The sequence below is a fragment of the Cryptomeria japonica genome, chromosome 2 (assembly GCF_030272615.1).
Source record: "Cryptomeria japonica chromosome 2, Sugi_1.0, whole genome shotgun sequence".
NCBI lineage: Eukaryota > Viridiplantae > Streptophyta > Pinopsida > Cupressales > Cupressaceae > Cryptomeria > Cryptomeria japonica.
In genome coordinates, this window is record NC_081406.1 from 581,568,324 (window position 1) to 581,590,611 (window position 22,288).

Sequence of the window (22,288 nt, forward strand, 5' to 3'; positions counted from 1 at the left end):
TGGACACAGGCTCTGACTAACTTAGATTAAAAAAAATGGAAAAAGGATAAGGGCGAAGAGAGGATCTAATCCTAATACTAAGAATGTAGGAGCAATGATTGATTTTTGATGAAACTCTAACTAGATCTTGTTTTGACATCAATGGAACATCTACACAAGACTAGTGCGATCTTCTATGGGAAGCTTTATGATGTTCAAATCATCACCGCAGGCATAGATACCATCCAAGTTGATGCATATCAATGAAGAGGCAACAAATTGAAATTGAGCTTAGGCTGAATGATCCAGTTGACTACGCAAGGCAAGTCTGCAATCAACAAACTGCTAGTAGTATGGATGTACGAATTCCACCATCAATCAATCACACTTCCTCCATTCATCTAATTATCTACCATCTAAGATTGAAGACTCCACAAGAAACCATGCAAATTGCAAGAAAACGACATATTTCACCATTACTTCAATGAAAAATGGAATTTGTTTACAATCAATGGCAACAATTTCTTGCCTTGTCCTCCTATTCTACTCTAATTGCTATTCTATCAATTATTTACAACTCTCTCTAATCATTTTTTTACAAATGAAATGTTTGGGCTTATATAGTGCCCACAATACAATTTGATGGCTTAGATCAATTCAAGATCAATGGCCAAGATCTTACAATGAAAACCCTAATTAGGGTTTGTTACAACCATTACATAACATTTAATGCTTGACCAATGATAAAATTGTATCGCTTGGACACATGTCCCTTCTAGAAAAATCGACCAATGGACCGCCAGGGTAGGTACATCAGAGTTTGTGCCACCTTCCATGAGTTAAGTACATTGAATCTGGACATGCTGAGGTGGACTTCACTGACTGGAGGAGTGATGACTGGGATGCCACCTCATCTGACACTTGAAGCTTGCTAGATATTCAATTTGATGTCGTTGAGAGGCTATCTTTAATTAACTCTTGTTCTAACTCCTTTTGTCCTTGATGTGCAGGATGATGTACCTCGCCTTGGAACGCTAGATTGGAAGAGGTCGCCCTTGTCTTGGCTTGATCGTCCTGGCGAAGACCGTCCTGGCGAAGACCGTCCTTGATCCGGCTTGATTTTCCTTGAAGAGACCTCCATTTGATGCCTACACAACATTTCAAAATTAGTAACATGATTTTGCAATACATAACATAAATTAGAGAGCAAATTTTAGGAAACTTAATGATAAGTCCTTTATTAATCATTTCCTAGAAACAACTGAGCTAAGGCAAAACAAAATTTCAAAATCCAAAATTAAGGAAATGACGATCAACGTTCGAAATTAAAACAATAAATCCATATCGTCATACCTCTTTGAGAGCTTAACTCTAGAATGCAAAATAAAGGAATTCGCCTAGGCAAAATTTGAAATTCGATAGTCTTGATGTGATCTTCAAAAGAACGTTCCTCTTATCAACTTCGCCACCCTTCAAGTCTTGGACGTGATTTCCTCTTCAAGTTAGCAATTTCGCCATCTTTGATATGTCTTTGACGTCCTAGGCAACTTTGCTCAAATGGAAACTTCAAGTTCGCCTCTCCTTTGGATAGTAGTTTCGCACCACCTTTGATTGAATTCGCTCCTCTTCTTGAATGATAATTTCGCCCTTCCTTTGTATGAAATTCGCTCCTCTTTTGCCTTCTCCAAGTTGCATATGAGAGATGATAAATGATGATGTGAAAATGAAATAAACACCTTCCTTTATAGGCGCTCACCTTCATATTGACCTTAGGCCGACTTTTTGCAAAATATAGCAATTAAAACGATTTTTAAATAAATAATAAAGGCCGACCTTGACAAAATAAACCCAAGCGCTCCCTTTTGATTTTTATTAAATTAATAATTAATTATTAAATGCCTTTATTTTTAATTAATAAATTTCGATTTTTTACAAAGGCAAAAAATAATTAATAAATACATACCATGCGCTATTTAAATGCTTTTAATTAAATATCGATTTTTTTCTAGCATTTAAATAAATTTAAAAAATGTTTGTTTAGCGCCCAAAAATGAAAAAGTGGGAAGATACGTACCTCATCGCCCTGGTCCCTGACTGAGGGACAGGAGCGATTTTGCTCTTGTGGGCCTCATTTCACTTCATCACCTTCGAAAATTATATTCAACGGATTCGCAATGCCTCCTTTCATTCATTCATGCCTTGAGATCGGTTGAAATTTGGCGAGAAAATCATCTACAACAAAAATCGCTCTGGTCCCTTCCTGAGGGACAGGAGCGAACTTAAGCATTTTGGTCCTTTGATGGCATTTGGTAATCTTCAATTTGTCTTAAACGCGTTCATCTCGCCTCCTTTCTTGCCTTCGAACATAAAATTTGCTTGGTCTTTGTTCAGGACGTACCTTATGAAGAACTTCGCTCTGGTCCTTCAGTGAGGGACAGGAGCGAATTTGACCCTCTAGGCAAGACTTCATCATTTCATTGTTTGTGATCAAGTCTGGATGTTCTATCATGCTCATTTCGTCCTTCACCATGCCTTTGATGTCTCGATTCGTCCAAACAAGGTCAGGAATGGCTCAACTAAGCATTTTCGCTCTGGTCCCTTGGTGAGGGACACGAGCGATTCGCCTTGGTCCCTTGGAGAGGGACAGGAGCGCATTTCGCTCTGGACCCTTGGAGAAGGACACGAGCGAAATTTGACTTTTCGCACTCTCGACCAGGACAATTTTAATGGAATATAACATTTAAGTATAAGAAAGAAGATACTTTAAGTTATATTCCATATATACTTTCAGGATGTTTGAGAGTGGTTTCAGACCTCCAGGAGTTATATTGCAAAATCTAGTTTTTGGAGGTTTTTTCAGTTTCCAGACTTAGTCAAATTTCAGGATTAGGACATTCCAGACTTAGCCAAATTTCAGGATCAGGACCTCACTCAAGCCGGACTTGCTACCCTGTTGATCTCCCCGACAGCACTTCAAGTTATATTCATTTGATAAAATGTACCTCTTTGGACCTTCTCACATCGTCAAGACGTTAAAATCTTGCAAGGACAAAGCAAAATTGGATTTGTAGCTCCGGTCCTTCACTGAGGGACAGGAGCGATTTAGGCAATTAGCACTGTTATGGACGTCCCAGAAATCTTCAATTTATATTCAACGCATTTATCTCATGTTTTTCCTTGTTTTTGAACGTAAACTTGCCTTGACCTTTGTCTGGATTTTGCATAATGAAGGAAATCGCTCTGGTCCCTGGGAGAGGGACGAGAGCTACAAGGTACCTCGCCCTGGTCCCTTGGAGAGGGACAGGAGCGATTTGGTCAATATAGGTCATTCTCCTTCGTTTTTGCATCTCAAATTATATTCATTTGGCAAAGCATCTTCCTTTGGACGTCCTCAAATCATTAAGTCATCAAAATCTTGCAAGGACAAGGCGAAATTGAATTTGTAGCTCTGGTCCTTCACTGAGGGACAGGAGAGATCTTTCCCCTGGAGGCATTTCTGTGCTCATGAAAATCTTCAATTTATATTCAATGGAAAGATCTCGCCTTTCTCCATCACTTCCAATTCGTAATTCATCTTGACCCTGCAGGAATAGTAAAATATTTGAAAACGAGCTCCCGTCCTTCACTGAGGGACAAGAGCGATTTTGCTCCTACAGGCCAAAATAACATGATTTTACACATTTTAACACTTCACAAGGCGAAAACAAATCATTTGAGATGCCTAGGATCAAAAATCAAAAATGTCAAAATTTGGTCAAAAATATCCAATTGGACAAAAATTCGCATTTCATCTTCAACACTTAGACAAATTTAAGCTCTGCATCAACATTCCAATTGAAAATTAGACCATTCTGGCGAATTCATTTCATTCAAAATTTGCATTCTAGAAAAGGAAATTCAAAAAGCTCCCAAAACTGACTGGATTTTGGTCCGAAAAGACGGTAATTAAAACCCTAAGGCTTGACCCTAAATCCAGACAACTAACAAACTAACAAAACCCTAGAAAAAGCAAAGCGAAAACGAGCAAAACGAGCAAAAAAACATGGGTCCCCATTTGCAATGGGGCGATGTGTGAAAACGTCACAACAGGTTCCAGTAAGAGGTTCCCCCAGTCCTACACACTGTTAATTGGACTGATGCAGACAAGGGTATATGGTCAAATCAAAACCAACCATGTCCTTACAGCCAAGTTCTGAATTCCTTCAATACACACACACCATCCAATTATGAAGATGTTGAGGTTCATATCTTCAGACAGGTCTTCACATTTCATTAGCTATTGTCAGATAACATACTACAGTCTTATTTTAATTGCTGTAGACAGATCATGCTACAGGGAGATATTAACTGCTTCCAAACAAACACAGAACAGGCAGATTTCAACTACTGCCAAACAAATGCAGTACAGGCAGATGTTTTCTGCTGCAGAACAGAACATGCTATAGGCAAATGTTACAGCTGCCAAATACACCACAACAGATAATTATATTATCATTTTACTCAGACATTTCCTCTCCACCAAAGAAGACCCTAACTTATTACCAAAAACCTACTTTTAACTATACACTCACATCTTTTATACTGTAACTTGATAGGAAATACCAGAAAATCCAAATACTTGCCACTGGTATCTTTTGTGATTAGTTAGTTGTGTGTCACTTCTGTCTCTGCATCTAAGTGCCATGACATATTGAGAATCCGCTGGACCTTTCCTTCAAAGATAATGAATTGTGGTTATAAATTAGTTGGCTACTCAAGGATTAGGCATGGCAAGCAGTCTTCAAGGAAAATCACTGGACATGGAGATGTGTATAGCAGATTCTCCAATTTAGGGATAATGACCACAATGCCACAAATTCATCTGGCAGCTGTAAGCTTTCTTTAAGTGTGCTCCCAATGAAATCGATTGTCTCATGTGCTCAAAGATATATTCCTTCAGCAAATTGTAAACATACTTTTACAATCCTGACCAGTTCATAAATTTTCACAGGATGCAATATAGGCTGCAATTGAAGCAACTGGGAATGAATAAGGATCAGGTTGGGCATGTGTGATCCAACTGCCGATTTAGGACATCTGCCTTTGCACATTGCCAGGGTTGTAATTTCTTTACAAGTGCTTCAAATTGGAAAAGGAAAATGCATCAAAATGCTAAGGATTTCTCTAAAAAATTCTTCACTTTTGGACATCAGCTTCCAGAAAATGCTCCAAAGTGCCCCAAGAATGCAAATCCACAAAAATTCAGGAACTAAAATATAGTGTTTTAATGAATTTTACTTTATGACATACCCTTTCACCTTTTTGAGGGACACTTGCCACATGGATTTTTAAATTCTTGGTGAGAATCATTTTGTTGTGTATTCTAAAAGACTTTTTGTTTCTTGATAAAAATAGCTACAAAGAAATTGTCCTATAAATGTAAAAATCAGAATGATAGCTTCCCATCTCTACTCTCACAGATTGCTAACCTTTTGCAAAAATCTTACATTTTAAATAGAGCTCTTATTTAGAGCAATATAATTTGTGTATATTGGATTCACTTCCTTTCCTTTTTTCCTTACTTTTATAACACATTTAGTTTACACAGTTTAATATCCACTCAGTATGTTCCACATTTCTATGTCCCACCTAACAAAGTTAAGATATATGACATATGTTGTCCACACATGTGAGACACTTCAGAATTATTTTCCTTGATGGTTAAAAGGGTCTCTCAAATGGCAGAAAAAGATGAAACACGGTAACCTTCAAACTGTTGCCTAAGGAAGCCCTTTAGAAGCAGAGGCATATGATGGAACAGTTCACCAATATTCTTTCACAGGCTGTGCCCTAGGCATTCACTTCATCAAGCAAACCTTTCAAGGTTGTTACATTCTTTAAAACACAAGCAATTTAATGTTTCCTTTTTGAAAGCAAAATTACTATAGATGCACTACACAAATGGCTTGACCAACTGGAATCTATTTATCTGTAAATTATTTTGAAGATAATAGGAAGGTAACATTTGCAGTTTTAGAAGTTGCTTCCCTTGTCAAAACATGATTGAAACTACAACCAAGTGAAGGATGAAAACAATGATGAGTTGACACTTGACCATAAGATCACTTTTGTCACAGATTGGTCAAACTTTATGGAGGCCATCAGAGAGGAGTAACACCCTGTAAGGAACTGGGTTGACCAATAAAGAAAGTTTGAGCAATTGCACAAAGGCTGAAAACAAATAGTGCAAGATTGTACTAATTCATCCCATACCTTGTCAGCAAAAGGTCCAAATACTACAACGGAGTGTGTTTCTCCATCCAAGAAGAAATGGAATTCTTGAAGGTTGGAACACAAAGAAAAGAATGTAACAGTCAAAATTGAATAAAACTTCATAGATAAAGGCAAGAAAAAATCACTTTTAACAATGGCACAGTCCAAGATAGACAGACTCTACTCAAAATCATCAACGAAAGCCTCCTTTGAAGAAATTGCATCTAGACATAAGACCCAAGGACAGAAAAAAGTGATGTAATGTCCATAAAAGCAAATGGCATACAAATAGGAGCATTCTACTCAAGGATCAACATTGCCTGAGACATAGACTCTAATACATGCACCTGCACCACAGTATACAAAATAAAACATATCATGAAGGCAGATCCCATTCCACTATAAGTACAGCACAAGGTTCCCTATTAGTCAAAGAGGAGATGAAGCACCTCTTTCACTTATAGACGTAGGGGAAGGGTATGACTACACACTTCATTGTGGACAGCAGCAATCAGAAGAACCTGATTTTGGCATATTTTGTTAGGAAAACTCATACTCAACCATACACAACCAGCTGGTTGAAACAAGGAGCATATGACAATCAACAATGCAGCCTCACACACGTAATAGAACATTTTTGAGATGAAGTGCTATATCACAGAGCACCCTTTGAAGTATGGAATATTTGCATGGGCAAACCTACATGTGGAGAAAATAAATGTGTCTACAAATCAAAGCCTCGGAATGACATCATCACACTACAAGACCACTTTGATGACATATCAAAAGGCAACTTGCAAACAAAATATGTGTGTAAATTCATAAAGCCTTGCATAAGCACAAATGATGCAATTATTCTTCACAGGAAGTGCGCACAAAAGGAGAATTTGAATTAAAAGTTGTAGAACATACAAGCATGGCAAGGAAACTTATAGGAGCTTATAAATTTGGATGGTGCTATTGTGTTGTGTTGGAATAGTGATGCCAGGTGGAATTAAAAAGATACAAATGAAAAAATGCCTCTTTTGGCTCTGACACTAGTCAATCAGCTATGCAGACCTCCTATGCAAAAGAGTGGAATTATTCTTCACATCAATGGTGTCTAAAAGAACAATTTAAATTAGAAATTGGAGAACACAGAATCATGCCAAGGAAATTTATAGAAGCTTATTTTGGATTTTGCTACTGTGTTGGGTTGGAATAGTGCCATCAGAATTACAAAAATTCAAATGATATAAATGCCCCTGTTGGCTCTAACACTAATCAATCAGGTACGCAGCTTGGACCTCCTATGCAAAAGGTCCCTTAATATTTTTTCTTGTTGGAAAATTGATCCAAAAATCAATTCATTGCCTACAGTTTAAAGGCTTAGAGATTTAATATTTTTATGTTTTGTTATAGCCTAAATCACTCCATGTAAATCTTTAGGCACTATTAGTAAGGGTAGTTCAAAGAAGATATTCTGGTTGACTAATTGTTGGGTAAATACATATGTTGAAGGAAGATGGTGGTTCTTGGCCCACCCAAAAATACTGCTTACTTTTTGAATTAATAAAATGACTATGGCAACATCCTGTTTTGTTCATTTTTTATTTCAATTTTGTGTATAATTTCTTATTAGTTGTAGCAGATCTTTCCAAGCCTGTAAGGAAGATGAAAAGACGGAATATATGATGCTGGTTTGCTATTTCTTCTTTGGAATTGAAGTTTGTAGACACATAAAATTGATTAAATTAATATTTAATTAATTATCCCTTTATCCCTTGATTAATTTAATTAATCATTTTATCCTATTATTACCCTAAATTAATTAAATTACATTTAATTGATTATCCTCTTCCACATATAATTAATTTATTAATTAATTATACATGTCTCATTTATCCTAAAGATTGATTTATTTTAATAAATCAAACTTAACCCTAGGAATATTCCAACTTTATTCCAAAACTTAATTAGCTAAATTAATCCATAGTTAATTAGGCTAATTTAGTGATTCCTACAAACCTATCATCTTAATCCCCGCATTAAGCTAATTAACCCTAAGCAACTTGTTAGTATTTATCCTATTTTTAAATACTACACACCTACCCAAGTCATCTCACCCATCCACATCATCTTGGACCAAGGGGTGCTCACGCATGTGTGAGAATTGCTCTTCCCCATGGAGCCACCCTACACTTTCCTCTTTTGGCCCGTATGTCATAAACCCCCTTTTCTAGCCCTTACACCTTTTCCACAAGTGTTTCCACTTGTCAACTTCAGGAACTTCCCAAGGTTGCTCACACGTGTGAGCACACCTTCCCCTTTTCCCTAGGACAAGTGGGCTTCCCAAGGTTTGCTCACACGTGTAAGCACACCTTCCCCTTTTCCCTATGACAATAGTTCTTCCCAAAATGTGTGAGCACACCTTGCTCCCTCCTTCGATCTCAGCCATTGATCCCCCTTTTGATCTTGACCGTCCATCTCTAGGCCCCCAAATCTATAAATTGAACCCTTCCCTCTTATCAAATGATCCACTTATCATTGGACTATATAATGCCCTTTTGACTTCAAATCCACTCCATTAGCAAGCTTATGCTTTGTTGCTACCACATCCATAACCCACACCCACTCATCCACACTATGTTGTTATGCTAGTTTAAGAGCATTCCACACTTCACCCTATCTATCTCTCCCACTCTCCATTAGTCAACTTCGGAGCACTTGAAGTTCGTGGAGACGAGGAGGACAAGAAAGAGTTACAAGAAATGGGAGCGTCTTGAGTATATTTCATTGATTTTGTTTGTCTCTCATTATGCTTTTTATTTCAATCTTTCTTGATATCTCGTTTTACATGGTTTGATTTGTTTTGAATACTAATCTACTAACCATTTTTATGTGAGACAAAGTTGATCTTCATGTTTAAGAACCCATGCAGATCTCAAAAAAGCATCCCACCCACCAGTGTCAAGTGCTTTAAAATGTCTCCAGCCACTTCAAGGTAGCAGCAGAACACTATCAAGATCAATCAACATGGAAGAAGATGCACAAGGAAGAGATTTGGCCCACCTTCTATAGGTTGAAATGCAAGGATGGAACTGCATTCAGATATTCACTGTACAAGAGCAGCAATCTAGAATAAGATCTTCAATGGAGTTAAATTCCTAGACCCACTCATTTCTTATGCACAAATCCTAGACCCCCTCATTTCTTATGCACCATTTTGATGATATTTTCCGTCTCTGAGGGATCTGGATGATCAGAAAACACATTAAAATTTCCCCAGTACAATTTTTTAAATCACTTTCATTCTATGATGATATCAGAAGGTCCTTGTTTGAAGATGTTCTTTATAGTGCACAAATAGATTGTGTTTTCACAGTGTGCAAAAGAACATTTCCTCCAGCTTCAGAGGTGCTTTAGTGGGATACAAAGGAGAAGAACACCTTGAAAAATCTGTATCGTAATTTTAGAGTTTGTGAGATTGCCAAGGAGTTTCAAAAGAGAGGAGATTTTTTTGTTTGTTGTGAGTTCTCTGTGAAGAGATGATATTATATTAGACAGATGAATAGAGAAGAAATTGTTGTGCTGAATAAACAAATCAATCTTTGGAGACTTAGAACTGTGAAAAGCATGTCACAATGGTTGCTTTCTAAATCCTAAGTGATTGGCAAGCAAGATTTCTCAGCATAAGGTTCATCATCCTCCAGCCTTGACAAAAGCATCACTGGAGACATTTTTATATCAACAGATTCAACTTGGTCTGAAGTCATTCTTGCCTTACGTAATTTCTTCATTGCTGATGATATCTTCACTATAGTTGTTTTCTAAAAACATTCATGGTCAAACATTGAAATTAAAGTTTTAAAAATTTGAAAAATATTTCATGAGTTGATTTTTTAGTTGTATAATTAATTAAAGGGTGATTTGAATTATAAAATTTTATCTATAAAGGAAAGGAAAAATAACAGGATCACCATATTGCATAGCAAGAAAACAGTTCATTTTGAGGATTCATTTGTATGGGGATGATATTAGATTTTTTAAATTTTTAGTTCTTGGATCTGAACTGTATGTTTTGGATCATCTTGAGATGGCCTCAGTGAGATGTCATTACACTAATGAAATATTTCCTTGTAAATTTTCATAGTATTACAAGACACAGGGACCCAGTCAGCACACAAGCACCTTTGACCATTTGTTAGTAGTTGGAAAGAACAATGAATGTAATCCACCACTATGGGGCTTTTGAATCTCTAGCCCCTTTCGCCATTGGCAAAGTTCTCGGAGTATGTAAAACCCTGTAAGTCATCCTTGTCTCACGATTCTTCCCATAGTGTCATTAACCCAATTATAACCAATGCATTTAGTAATTGATAGTTTTTGCAAGCATTTTGAGTTAGATCTTTTATTTGTGTGGGATTTAATCTGTGTTTTGAATCATCTCAAGATGACCTTGATGAATAGTCATTAGGCTAATAAAAAATTTCCTCCTATAGAGGTGATTAGCTGATATTATTGATGTCAGGATCTTACAAGAATTTGTGAAAAGTTTGTGTGGTCCATAGAGATGATGCTAAATTACTAAATTGTAATATCAAAACATGTTTTAGAAGGTTTTACAGAATGATTCCAACTGGGCCAAAAAAATCTTGGTTCAGCCAGTCAAAATACCATAACCTAGCTAACCATTATTTTTACTATTTTTGAGGGAAATTCACCTTGAAAACCTGTGTGAACATATAAATGTGGTGATTAGTCCATGTACAACAAGGTCCAAATTTTAAGTATAATAGCTTGGCATATAAAGATGTACGAGATAGATTACCAATAAAAGCCTCTTGGGTGATAACTTCGTCTGGGAAAAGAAAAGTCATATGAAAATCTTTACCTCAGACCAGACCCTTGACTCTTTATCTTTCCCCAAACTTTGTCTTTATGCAAGAACTCATCATAGGTAGTATTTCCTATTAACCTCTTCTTACTGTTTACTCACCCTTCCCATGATTTCTATGCTGTAAAATATCAAAAGCAAACAAAGCATACAGCATGCTCACTCCTGCAAAAGGAATTTTCATCTGACTAAACTTCAGAACCATATACAGGTGAAAGAAAATCTGCATTCCTTCCTTTGCATGTCTTTCATTGTCCTGTGATGACAGCAACAATCTCCAAACAATCATCCTTGGTAGACCATTCACCTTGCAAAAGATGCTGAATAGAGTTCCCCTGAGAGTTGATAATACGAGCAGTTGCTACCAAGCTTCCTTCCAATATCTCACTTTTCCACCATATCAAATTTCTAGAATAATCATCTCTTTCAAGATTGCATGTCATATTTACAACCATCCAAATTGTGCACCTAGTAAAGGAAAGAGGAACTTCAAAAATCTACTCAGAATCTCACTTTCAACTATATTTTAGCAGATGAAGGATCCAGGGGCTGGACTGATGATGACAGAAAGTCCAGGCCATCTTCCAAGTTAATACCATGACTAACGAATTCAAATTTGCAACTTCCCAGCGAAGTGTCAACCTTATGAGTTATTTTATTGATCTATATCATGTTTTTTTTCCTACAGCTTCACTTCATGTGAAAAATCTTGTCCTTTCATGCATGAGCTTTCACCTTAGTTGTTTTGACTACTTGTTTGTTTTTTACCCTTTATAATGGTAACAAATGCCTTGGCTCATGTCTCTCCATTAAATTGTTTGCATACTTGTGACTCCTGCAACAAAACCCCCATTAGCTACACAAATGTGATTGTTGATGTTGCTTATGTGCTTTCCATTGTTGCCACAAAAATTCTAAATGACTTGAGGGACCTTTGAAGGGCAACCAAAAAACTAGCTTCAATCCTAAAGGAATTTCTCCCACAACACACTATTGTTCTTTTGATTCTTTTAACACTCTGACATGATGAAAGAAAATGAGCGTTCTGCATCTTACAAGAATAATATAGAGAGATGCCAAGCACAAGTAAATGAATTAGAGTATAGGTATATAATAAATAAATATGGTTGCCAAAAGATGTGGGTATGATGATGGGGACATGGTCTTCATCCCTATACTACAGTTCCCTGAAAATCATGATCCAGATAATCATGAAGGTGGCAAAATATTTTTACTAGGTTCCAGTGTAAATAATTTCAGCAAAATGCTGATAAAGGATTTCACTCATAAAAATCATATCAAAATGTTCATAACCTCCATGATGTCTTAAAGCTCAGTAATCACAGCACCATAAGCCTAAGAGTCATAGAAAGTTGTCCAACCAGTGAATCCAATCATTGTGAATGCTCTACCTACCGCTATTGTCTCAGCAACAAATTCAAGCTCCAGAGCTATATGTGAAACATAAAAGTCAAGACTTAAGAAATTAAGACATTGATGAAATGGAGTGAGGGTGAAAGAACAAAGGGACACACAAAAGGAACACAACTGAAAGCATAGCTCAAGGGAAATTAACAAGTCAAAATATGTCCTCTCCTCTCCAGCTTCAAATACTATCTTTGTAGATTGGGAGGAGACCCATTGTAGATGCTCCAGATCTCGGTTCTAAAAACAATTATTTCTAAGATTAACCATCAAAGAATCAGAGAATGGCATGGAAAAATCAATCATAATATGCAGTTCTTACAATGTCATGATCTTAATTCTATGCGCAATTAATGTGTTTGGGATGGTCTTCTTAGATATCGACTTTGCTCATTCAAAACCATTGCATTGGAACCTTTCCACCAGTTCAACAGTTGTATTTTTTTCTAAAAGCATGCCTTCTACAACCTAATGTTTTGTAACAACTAATGTATAAAATTGTTGAGGTCAAGGTCTTCTTCCTGCACCATGCTGGCATTGTACTTGCCTCTATTATTATTTTAAAATTCTCATATCATTACTGTTTCTCATCTCATTTTTCAGAGCATTAAGAATTGCCCTCTCTTCTATAATTTCTATCTTCATGGTTTCACTCTTGAATGCTATCTTATTGAATGGTCCCATCCAGAGGAAAAAAGTATCCAAGACTCATAAGAACCTGTCTTTAAGCAATCGCCATCTAATGGATATCTTCAACATTTCATCTTGGAATAAGCCTTTTGGATCAATAGAGGATTTAACCAGGGATAGAAACCCCATTATCTTTTTTCCATCTCTTTTTTCTGTCCTGTTTCCAATTGGAAGGGTCATCATCAAATTTCAACATGTTTTCAACTTTGCATCTTCCACCCTTAACATTTGCTGCGTTGAATTGAAGCTTCACATCTTGCTCACAGATTTTATCTTTGAATCTTTCCAAACCATAAGTGCGCCTTCGCAGAAATTAACTCCTTGATCAACACTCATCATAGTAACGTCAATAGAATTTATCTTTGCAAAAATCCTGGGTGAGTTGATTGAGCTTCCACCCTCAGAGTAGCCCGTGTGACTGAGAGTTCTCATTACTTGTATTGGAGCTTTATCTAAGCCAACCAGATCTTTATCTTCAGCTTCATCAATATATAAGTGAACCATAACAGTTTTATCAAATGTGATTCATCCATGCGCTCATCTATCAATGCCCACATTTCTTCCCTTTACTTGGAGAATCTTCATTGTCTAGTGAAATATTTTGTTTTTTCTCTTTAAACAAATCACCACCTCAATCTGGAAGCCTCTTCTTATAACCTTTCTTTATCATCTTCATTTCCATGTCCATGTGCATCACCATCTCTTCCTTTGCCCCCACCTCATCCAAAAACTGGGTCTATATTCCTCAAGATGAGTTGAAGTTTTTCTGATGATGGTGTTTTGGAGGTGCCTTGTCTTTTAGATTGGTTAAAAATTTTGCTTGACTTGTCAGCTGCAATATAGTAAGCTGTTTAATTGTCCGAAGAATAACAGAATGCATCTGTTTATTCAAATTGTATTCTACTGTGGAACAAATCAATGGCAACCAAGGTAACCTCAATATGTTTCATGGATCTTTCAGATATGCAACTAAGAGTATAAATATGAGACACTGCCTTCTAGTTGGGAATGATTTGAACAATAACTGAGACTTAACATGAGTGACAAATTTCCCTTTAGTATATTGTTATGTTCCCTTTCTAGCGACAGCATTGAGTGCATGCTCTATTGGCAGTTAGCTAGGACTGAGTATTAAGTTATGAATGTTTATGTTTGAAATAAAGCAGCTGAGTCTTCAGTTAGGAAGAAGTTGTGTCTTTGTGTTTTCAGTTGAGCAGCAGCTGGGTCTTAGGTGGAATTCTGCTCAGTTAACTGATTGGAACTGCCAACAATTTAGGGAGTTATTTTTCAGTTAACAGATTTGTCAATTTGCACATTTGATGGATGTCTTGCCTCTGATTGAGTTGTGCTGGTAAAGGAAAGCTTGAGTTATATAATGTGCTGGGCAAATGAGAAGGGATACACTAGAAATTTGGTAAAGAAAAATCATTTCTTTTCCTGGCTTGGATGTTGTGCTTTGGCTTGGGAACATAGCACTTCAAGCATAGAGATCAGGTTTATCAAAGACAGAAGCCCTTAAGCAGCAGACTGTCATTTAGACTGACATCAGAAATACTAGTGTCCAGTTCTGCATGTGGGTGTTTCATAAGCTGTATTACTTTGATGAATCTTAATTTGCCCGTGTACTGTTTTGAAGATATATATATAAAAATAAAAAAAGCAGTTATTTCTGTAGTATTTGTGGGTTGTTTTCTTGATACATTTCGATTAGGTTATTACACATATTCATAAGTTTGTAAGATAGTGTTTAATTTTAGAACTTCACTTGGTATAACGCTAACAAGTAATAATTGATAACAGAGAATCTTAGGAGGTGATAGGATTACATGAATTTATGACATGTTCAGGGCTTTGTGGGGGAAGGAAATGCATTCAATAAAATCAACTATGACAAATTAAAAAAGAAAAAACTGAAGCCTAATGAAAATGAAAAAGCAATCAAATGAATTTATGGAGGTTACCAAAGTAGCATCAGAACATGACCAGCTCTTGATGTTACCTAAATTACCACTTGCGATGGGAAACTCCCACACAAGTAAAGCCCCTTCTCCTCAAACAGAAGATGCATCCCTTGCAGCATGCAAAGAAGGCAAAATCTCATTCACTCAGTAGAAGCATTCTTGTAATTTCCTTATAGTTTGTAACGAGAATTTTTTAGTACAACTACTTGTCAGTTCAACCTTTTCTCTTTGAGCACTTTTGTAACTCCTTATAATGTTGATACAAATTTCCTATTAAAAATTGCATTGATTTAGTAAACAAAAGTATGAGATGGGATGAAAAGTACCACATTTAATCATTGGATATCCACCTGGACTTGGCTAATCAAAAATCACAACCCTCTTTGAGATCATGTTAAAATACTGGCTGTATGGTTGAGTCCCCATAAAAAACAATTATGAAACAAAGAATAAACAACTCTGTTAATAGATATCAAGATTTCTGTCTAATGCCAATCATAAGATCCAGCTGCAACTAGGGAGAAAAATTGGCACAACCAACTCTAGGGAGATGTAAAATGTTGGACACCAGATTCCTTATACTTTTCTAGCAAAGATTATTAAGCATCATAACTCTCGTGAGTTAAACAATATTCAAACAATTACACAAACTCCAAAGACAGAAACCCCTCTATCTGTTTAGCAGCAGGACTGCGTAAAAGAACAAGAAGACATATTTGGGAGAGAATGAGGGAAAATAGAAGAACTAGTAAAGTTCGTATATCAATACAAAAAGAGCTTGAAACAATTGTTATTAATGTCAAAAGTTGACAATATCATAAACTGATAGAAAACTTACAAGCTATCTTCGGCAAATCAAACAATCATGTACCTACATCTTCAGCAATCACGTGTCAACATGCTCCCAAATCACTAGTCCTCGTAAACAAGGATTTACAACTTGATTTGAGGGAAGAGCACATTTTCGTATTTATTAACAAAACAGATTAACTTATATGCCCTATAATTTGGTCCAAGGTAGACTACAGAGACACATTTGAGATAACATATGGCAAAATTGCAGTCTAGCAACTGACCTTAACTTCAGCCCCTCTTCATTTTGAGATTCATGATAAACAAATGGTTAACAATCATAAACAAGAAATAGAATTTAAAAATAAAACTATATTAATATCCACAAATAACCAAGATAGTTAAATGGGATAATGCTAAAAGAGCAAACCATAAAAAGGGTTGTCCCCACGGAAAATATTTGTGTGTGTCTGTGTGTGTGTGTGTGTGTGAGAGAGAGAGAGAGAGAGAGAGAGATGAAAGCTTTACCAAATAGATGACTGAACTACAATTATGAATCTCACAGCTTTTGAATTGCAAGCTAAAACACCGTTCCCTACTTTAGATCAGTTTAGGTTTTCATTTTTCAATTTCTAGCATCTAAAGACCCTGACTCCGCCTTGGCCTAGAGCATGCAAACTAATGCCGCATGGCCTTAGCTTCTCCCCCACAAAAGAAGCCTCGCTGCTGTTAAGAATAACCGAAAATTCCAGTAATAAAGTCTACGGACAACATATAATATATATGCAAGATCGGATGCACATACACAGATTCCCAATAAGATGGCAGGAATTATGCAAATGTACAAAAAACCTAAACTATATAAATTAAAAACCATGATAAGCAGTATTAGTACTAGTCAGTCATTTGCATCAGCAACCCAATTATCATTACACTGAAATTGACCTCGAAACCAAAAGGGAAAATACACTCTTTCATGCATATACCAAAATCAGCGAATCCTAAGAGCTACCCAATTTTGCCATTCCAGAAGCCTTCTAATTCTTTTCACAGATTAACCAATCACCTTGGCAAATAATTAGTTAGAACCGCAATCTCAAGAGACTAAAACCAAACCTGTGAGAGATGAATTCTCAGAAATCCTAATGATTTAACAAAAGAAAATACAACATATATAATTATCCAGTAACTATCGAATCAAGTTACTAACCATCAGTAGCCCTCTCGGAAGATCCAACGCAGCCCATTGTCCGGCGGTAAATTTCCTTTCTCAAAAAATCATTGCATATATTACACTACAAATATTGAGCTGAGTAGACGGATCTAACGCGGCCTAAAACAAAAACACAAAAAAAGCTTCAAAAATCGAGTAAGCAGAGGCAAATCAAGAACATAGAACTCAGAGATTGCGATAGATAAACAATTACGGAAGTTTTTTATACGCTTGGGAATCGAAAGTTATTCCTCTCAATGCAATTGGAGCCCCTTTTCTTGTTGTTTTCAATTAAGCTGTTAATTTTACTCGCTCTATGTCTTTTACGAGTCAAGATCCTTGCGTGTTCGCTGCGTAGACACGTGCGGACCGTTTTCTAGACCAGTTCTAAGTAAGTGCCCCTTTATTTTAGTAAAAAAGGCTTTACTAGTGGGCAGACGTGGTGGGACCCTCTAGTAGCACCATGGGAGATTCATATGTTGAGTTCCATTTCCTCATACCTGGTAATGGTGATGCTCCATTAAAACTCAGTCCTCTCAAAGCTTTTTCATTATTGTTGGCATAATTTGTTTGTACATTTCACAATATTGTATCACAAGTACATTGTTAATGATTAAGGCAATGATATTTTCATAGGTTATATGCTAGGGTTAAACAATTATTTTTTTTGGATGTGGGTACATGTATTATAGTCATTTAGAGTGTTTATTTATGTGGGTGATGTGTTCCAGTGTAAATAATTGGTGTTTTGATAATCATGAAGCAATTGTGTGTCAAAGTGTTTTGAAGTGTGTAGGGTTTAGGAGTGAAGTCAAATTTGAGTACATTGTAGTGAAAAGTTGTCATAGTTCAAGCACCAAAGATATTGTGTTCAAATTCTCTCAAGGTCAAGGATGAGATCCTATCCCCAAATGATCAATGCGAAAAAAAGTAATTGAAGATTTCAAATTTTGTTGTCTTGTTCAATGGAGCTTTCGTGGTGAGGTAAGTTGTAGTGTCTATTTTGAATAAATGAGGTTCAAACTTGTTGGTGGCCCTTGAGTGTATGTGTTTTGTTTGTGAGGCCTCCAAATATAAATCAATACATTGAGACCCTTTTCTTACTTGTGAAAGGGAAGTTCCTCCCCATCATTGATCTAGTCATAGAGAAAATTTGAGTCCTCTACCATTGGTTGAGTCTTTCATCGAGTGGGATATAGATGTTCCAAGAATGCTCTTCTGTAAAAAAAAATGTCTCTCTCAAAAGTCAATATGTTATAAACTCTAGTGACATCGAGAATTCTCCTTATGGCAAATGTAATAAAATATAGTATTCAAATTTTGAAATGGTATTATTCATGATCGCAATGTGACAAGTGATTCATTCTAGAGTATAAAAAGACATGTAAGGCAACAAATATATCTCTGAATAATAAAAAGTTAATAAGGATATAAGCAAAAAGCTATATAAATGATTAGTAAGACAAAATAACACGAATGAATTTGATTATAAATTGAAACACCAATCAATTCATTTGGGAATGTAGATGTGCCACTCTCGCCATGCTACTATTCAACATACTCAAATAGAACATAATGACAAAACATGAACTAAATTTATCTTTGACGTCATATATATTAAACACCATATTTAAAACTAGGAAGTGCTTTAAGATGTATCTATAAAGTCAACATGCACATGCATGAGAATACTCCAAGGCGAGAACTATTTTTTTTTTTAATTTACTTGATACTTTTGGACACTTCATTAATTAATATGATAAGTATTAAAGCTTGGAAATAGAAGATGTAAAATTTACATGTGGCTCATTGCTCTCAACTCTCCATGTCTTTAAGAGGTGTCATATTAACAGCTCTAGTCTACACACACTTAAGGGTCATGTATATCTTATTATTTAACCCTTAAGTCTCAAAAATCTGCAAACAACTATTAGTTTTCCAAAATGGTTGTTATGTTCAAAGTTATACATTCCAAAAATTATCAACAACCCCATAACTAACATTGGCAAGTTCCTAACCAATAAATCATAATTTTCAACATTATATATTCACCAACCCCTAACTATAAAATATCAAAATAAATATAATCAAACAAATAGTTAATATGTGTTATACGGTGTGGAATATTTTGTAAATGACAATGATGAAATCATTATGGTGCGAGTTCTACCAAAATTTATAATTAATTACTTTTTAACATAGTACCATTTTGTGACTTGATTCTTTTTCAACATCATAAGCATTATATATCATTACACGTCCCATAATATGAAAAATCCAAACAGCTAATTACAAAATTATAAGTACAAATTATAAGATATGAAAAGTGAGCTATAAAATTGAAACATAAATTGTTTTATACTACTTTAAACAAATTTTAATTGAAACACTAAAATTTGACACTCTGGAATTTTTCCCCTACCTTAACTATTATATATCATTGGAACTATCTTGAAAAAATATTCCATTTATATTATCATATTTTGAGGATTTGAGGTTTAGGAGGTGCAAAACTTTAGGAGGTGCAAACTTTAGGAGGGTAAGTTATGTGCTCCTTATTTTGCACTTGTTAAAAATAGTCTAATAAGACATCTTTATACATGTGAATTTCTATATAAAAATAGTTGTGTGGCATCCATTAAAACCACTAATTATTTTAAATCTTTAACAATTATGATTAGAACATTGATTATTGTTTAATGGTTGAAATAATTTTGTTAATGATGAATGTTTATGTAATGATGTGATTCAATTCATGTTTCAATAATTTTGTTATTTTCTTAATAGGTGCTAACAAATTTGGTTTTCTAGATTATGTTTTAATAGGTGCTAACAAATTTGGTTTTCTAGATTTTGCTAGATATATCATTCATGAGTAGGGAGTATCATATGAGAGTGAAATTTTCATGGCTCAATAGTTATAAAAGAAAATAGACAAAGGAGTGTAGGGGTTAATTGATTGACCAAAATCAATTTTGTATCTTAGGTAATATTGTAACTGTGGTCTCATATTCTAGTTGAGTCTTAAAAGAAAATATTAAGGCAACATGTTGAATGGCGTGACCCTATTTAGCAAAGTTAGTTATGAAATTATTATTGTCATTGATCAACCTCGGTTGATGAGTCACTTTAGCTCTAAGGAATGTGTGAGTGTCATAGGATAAGCAACTAAACTATGTTTTTATAAAACAAAATAAATTAAATTGTTTGTGTGTTAATATATATGGTGGTACCATGTTAGGGTGGTCGCATTATCAAAGGATGGATTAATTTATTTACAATCAAAATCATTGACAAGTATCTTGTCAAGATGTTATAAGTTGACATTTAGAAGGATAAATATACATCAAAATTATTATTAAAAAAAAATCAAACGAATGGGTTCATCCCATAGTGCAACAATTAAGTTGTGACATTGTTGATGTTGCCACCAAGGTTCAAATCTTTGTTTGACTATTGTGATCAGGGGCTTTGTACCCTCACTAATCCAGTGTGCTTACAAGTTTGAACCTTCATGATGATTTTGTTAGCATTCATACCAAGTGACTTAGTGTTGAATTTTCTTTGGACCCTTGGTGAGCTAGTGTGCTCATAGGTTTTATGCCCTTGCTAGGCTAGTGTGCTCAAAGGAAGTGTGCCCCTATGAGGATACTATACTCCTAGGTTTGGACTATTCATGTTGATGATATATGTTCATTTTAGGGATGAGGTACCCCATTTGTAGCCTCACTTGACTTGAGCCATGCTAAAAAAACATGTTCTTACTAACCAAAAAAAGTTCAAATGAAAATATGACATTTTATGAAAGGTTAAATAAATGTGGAAATATAGGAATCATAGCATGGCTCATTATTAGGTTTGATTTGAATTTTAATGGTTTTTTTTATGTATTGAAGTTGCTATAAACTCTAGTCCTTGTCACAGGTGGGAGGAAGTAGAGAGTTAAGAGAGAGAGGTCATGACCATGGCCACAACATCTCTTTCACTTAGTTTTATGACATCCTAGAAAGAAAATATATGTTGAAATAGAAGGAAATAAATGAATGATAGGAAACATGATCAAATAACTTCAACAAACAAACAATACCCATGATATAGGAATAACCCTAGGAAAAACTATTATGGAAAAACCAACAAGAAAGAGAGAACTTTAATTATATTATCTACAAATGGATTACTATAAAATCACAAAAGTAGTGTAATGGAGATCTTTTATATTTAGAATAAAATTGATACCATAGGTGTACAACTAAAAATATCACATAAACCTCATCCCAAGCATGAAATATATAGACTAGGGATATTTGTGAAACCGCACATGATTTCTTGAAACCATGAGCCAACTCTTAGTCCAACTTGTCCAAATTGGACCTATGCTCCCCTCTCCAAGAATAGAACACAATACCTAAGTCAAAGAATCCACCCACCAAATTTAGATTCTCCAATTTAGTCAATTAAAAACCTCTCATACAATGCTCTTACACATGTACTATAAATAATGGTCAAAGATGCTCCACCTAGTCTCCTAGGTAATTTCCTAAACAATATTATTACAAGCATCGCAAATTCGTTTACATGTATTATAATGTTACAAATACACTTGGACTTCATTCAATGACATTATATGATATCTTAAACATGGCATACATATACAACCCAAGTGGTGATATACATCATAGAATGTATCTCAAATATTCTTCCATGGTGGGTTCCCCATTTTATGGGGAGTGGCAAGTCACTTTTACAACACATTAAAAAATTTCAAATAAGTTTCAAGGAAATGAAAGGTTTACAACACGAAGTCCTAACATTCACCCTCTTGTTTTATACATTGGCATAAGTGAAACTATAAGAAGATTTAACTACTAGGGACAGATATGCTCATAGCTAACCATCACTTCTTCATGTTCACTAGCTTTATCAATAAGCCTACAACATTTGCTGAAGTGACCATCTCCAATTGTATACATTGCATTAGATATCTTATAATAATAATTAACTAGTAGGGGAAATTTCGCTCATATCCAACCATCACTTCTTCGCACTCACTAGCTTCATCAATGAGCCTACAATAATGGCTAAAGTGTTCACCTCCAACTT

The 22,288-nt window shown here is 35.4% G+C and overlaps 1 protein-coding gene across 3 annotated transcripts in view; it reads right to left on the reverse strand.

The window, feature by feature from the left end:
- LOC131051299 (uncharacterized) overlaps positions 1 to 17,579 on the reverse strand; it is a 53,311-nt gene extending 35,732 nt beyond the window's left edge. The window contains exons 1-2 of one of the 3 annotated variants that reach the window (XM_057985753.2): positions 17,403 to 17,579; positions 17,186 to 17,308 (exon numbers count right to left, since the gene is read on the reverse strand). In XM_057985753.2, coding sequence (XP_057841736.1) covers positions 17,186 to 17,222 — 37 coding nt within the window. In that variant the 5' untranslated portion in view covers positions 17,223 to 17,308; positions 17,403 to 17,579. The other 2 variants (XM_057985759.2, XM_057985768.2) reach the window with 2 other exon arrangements.
- Positions 17,580 to 22,288: the final 4,709 nt, after the last annotated feature.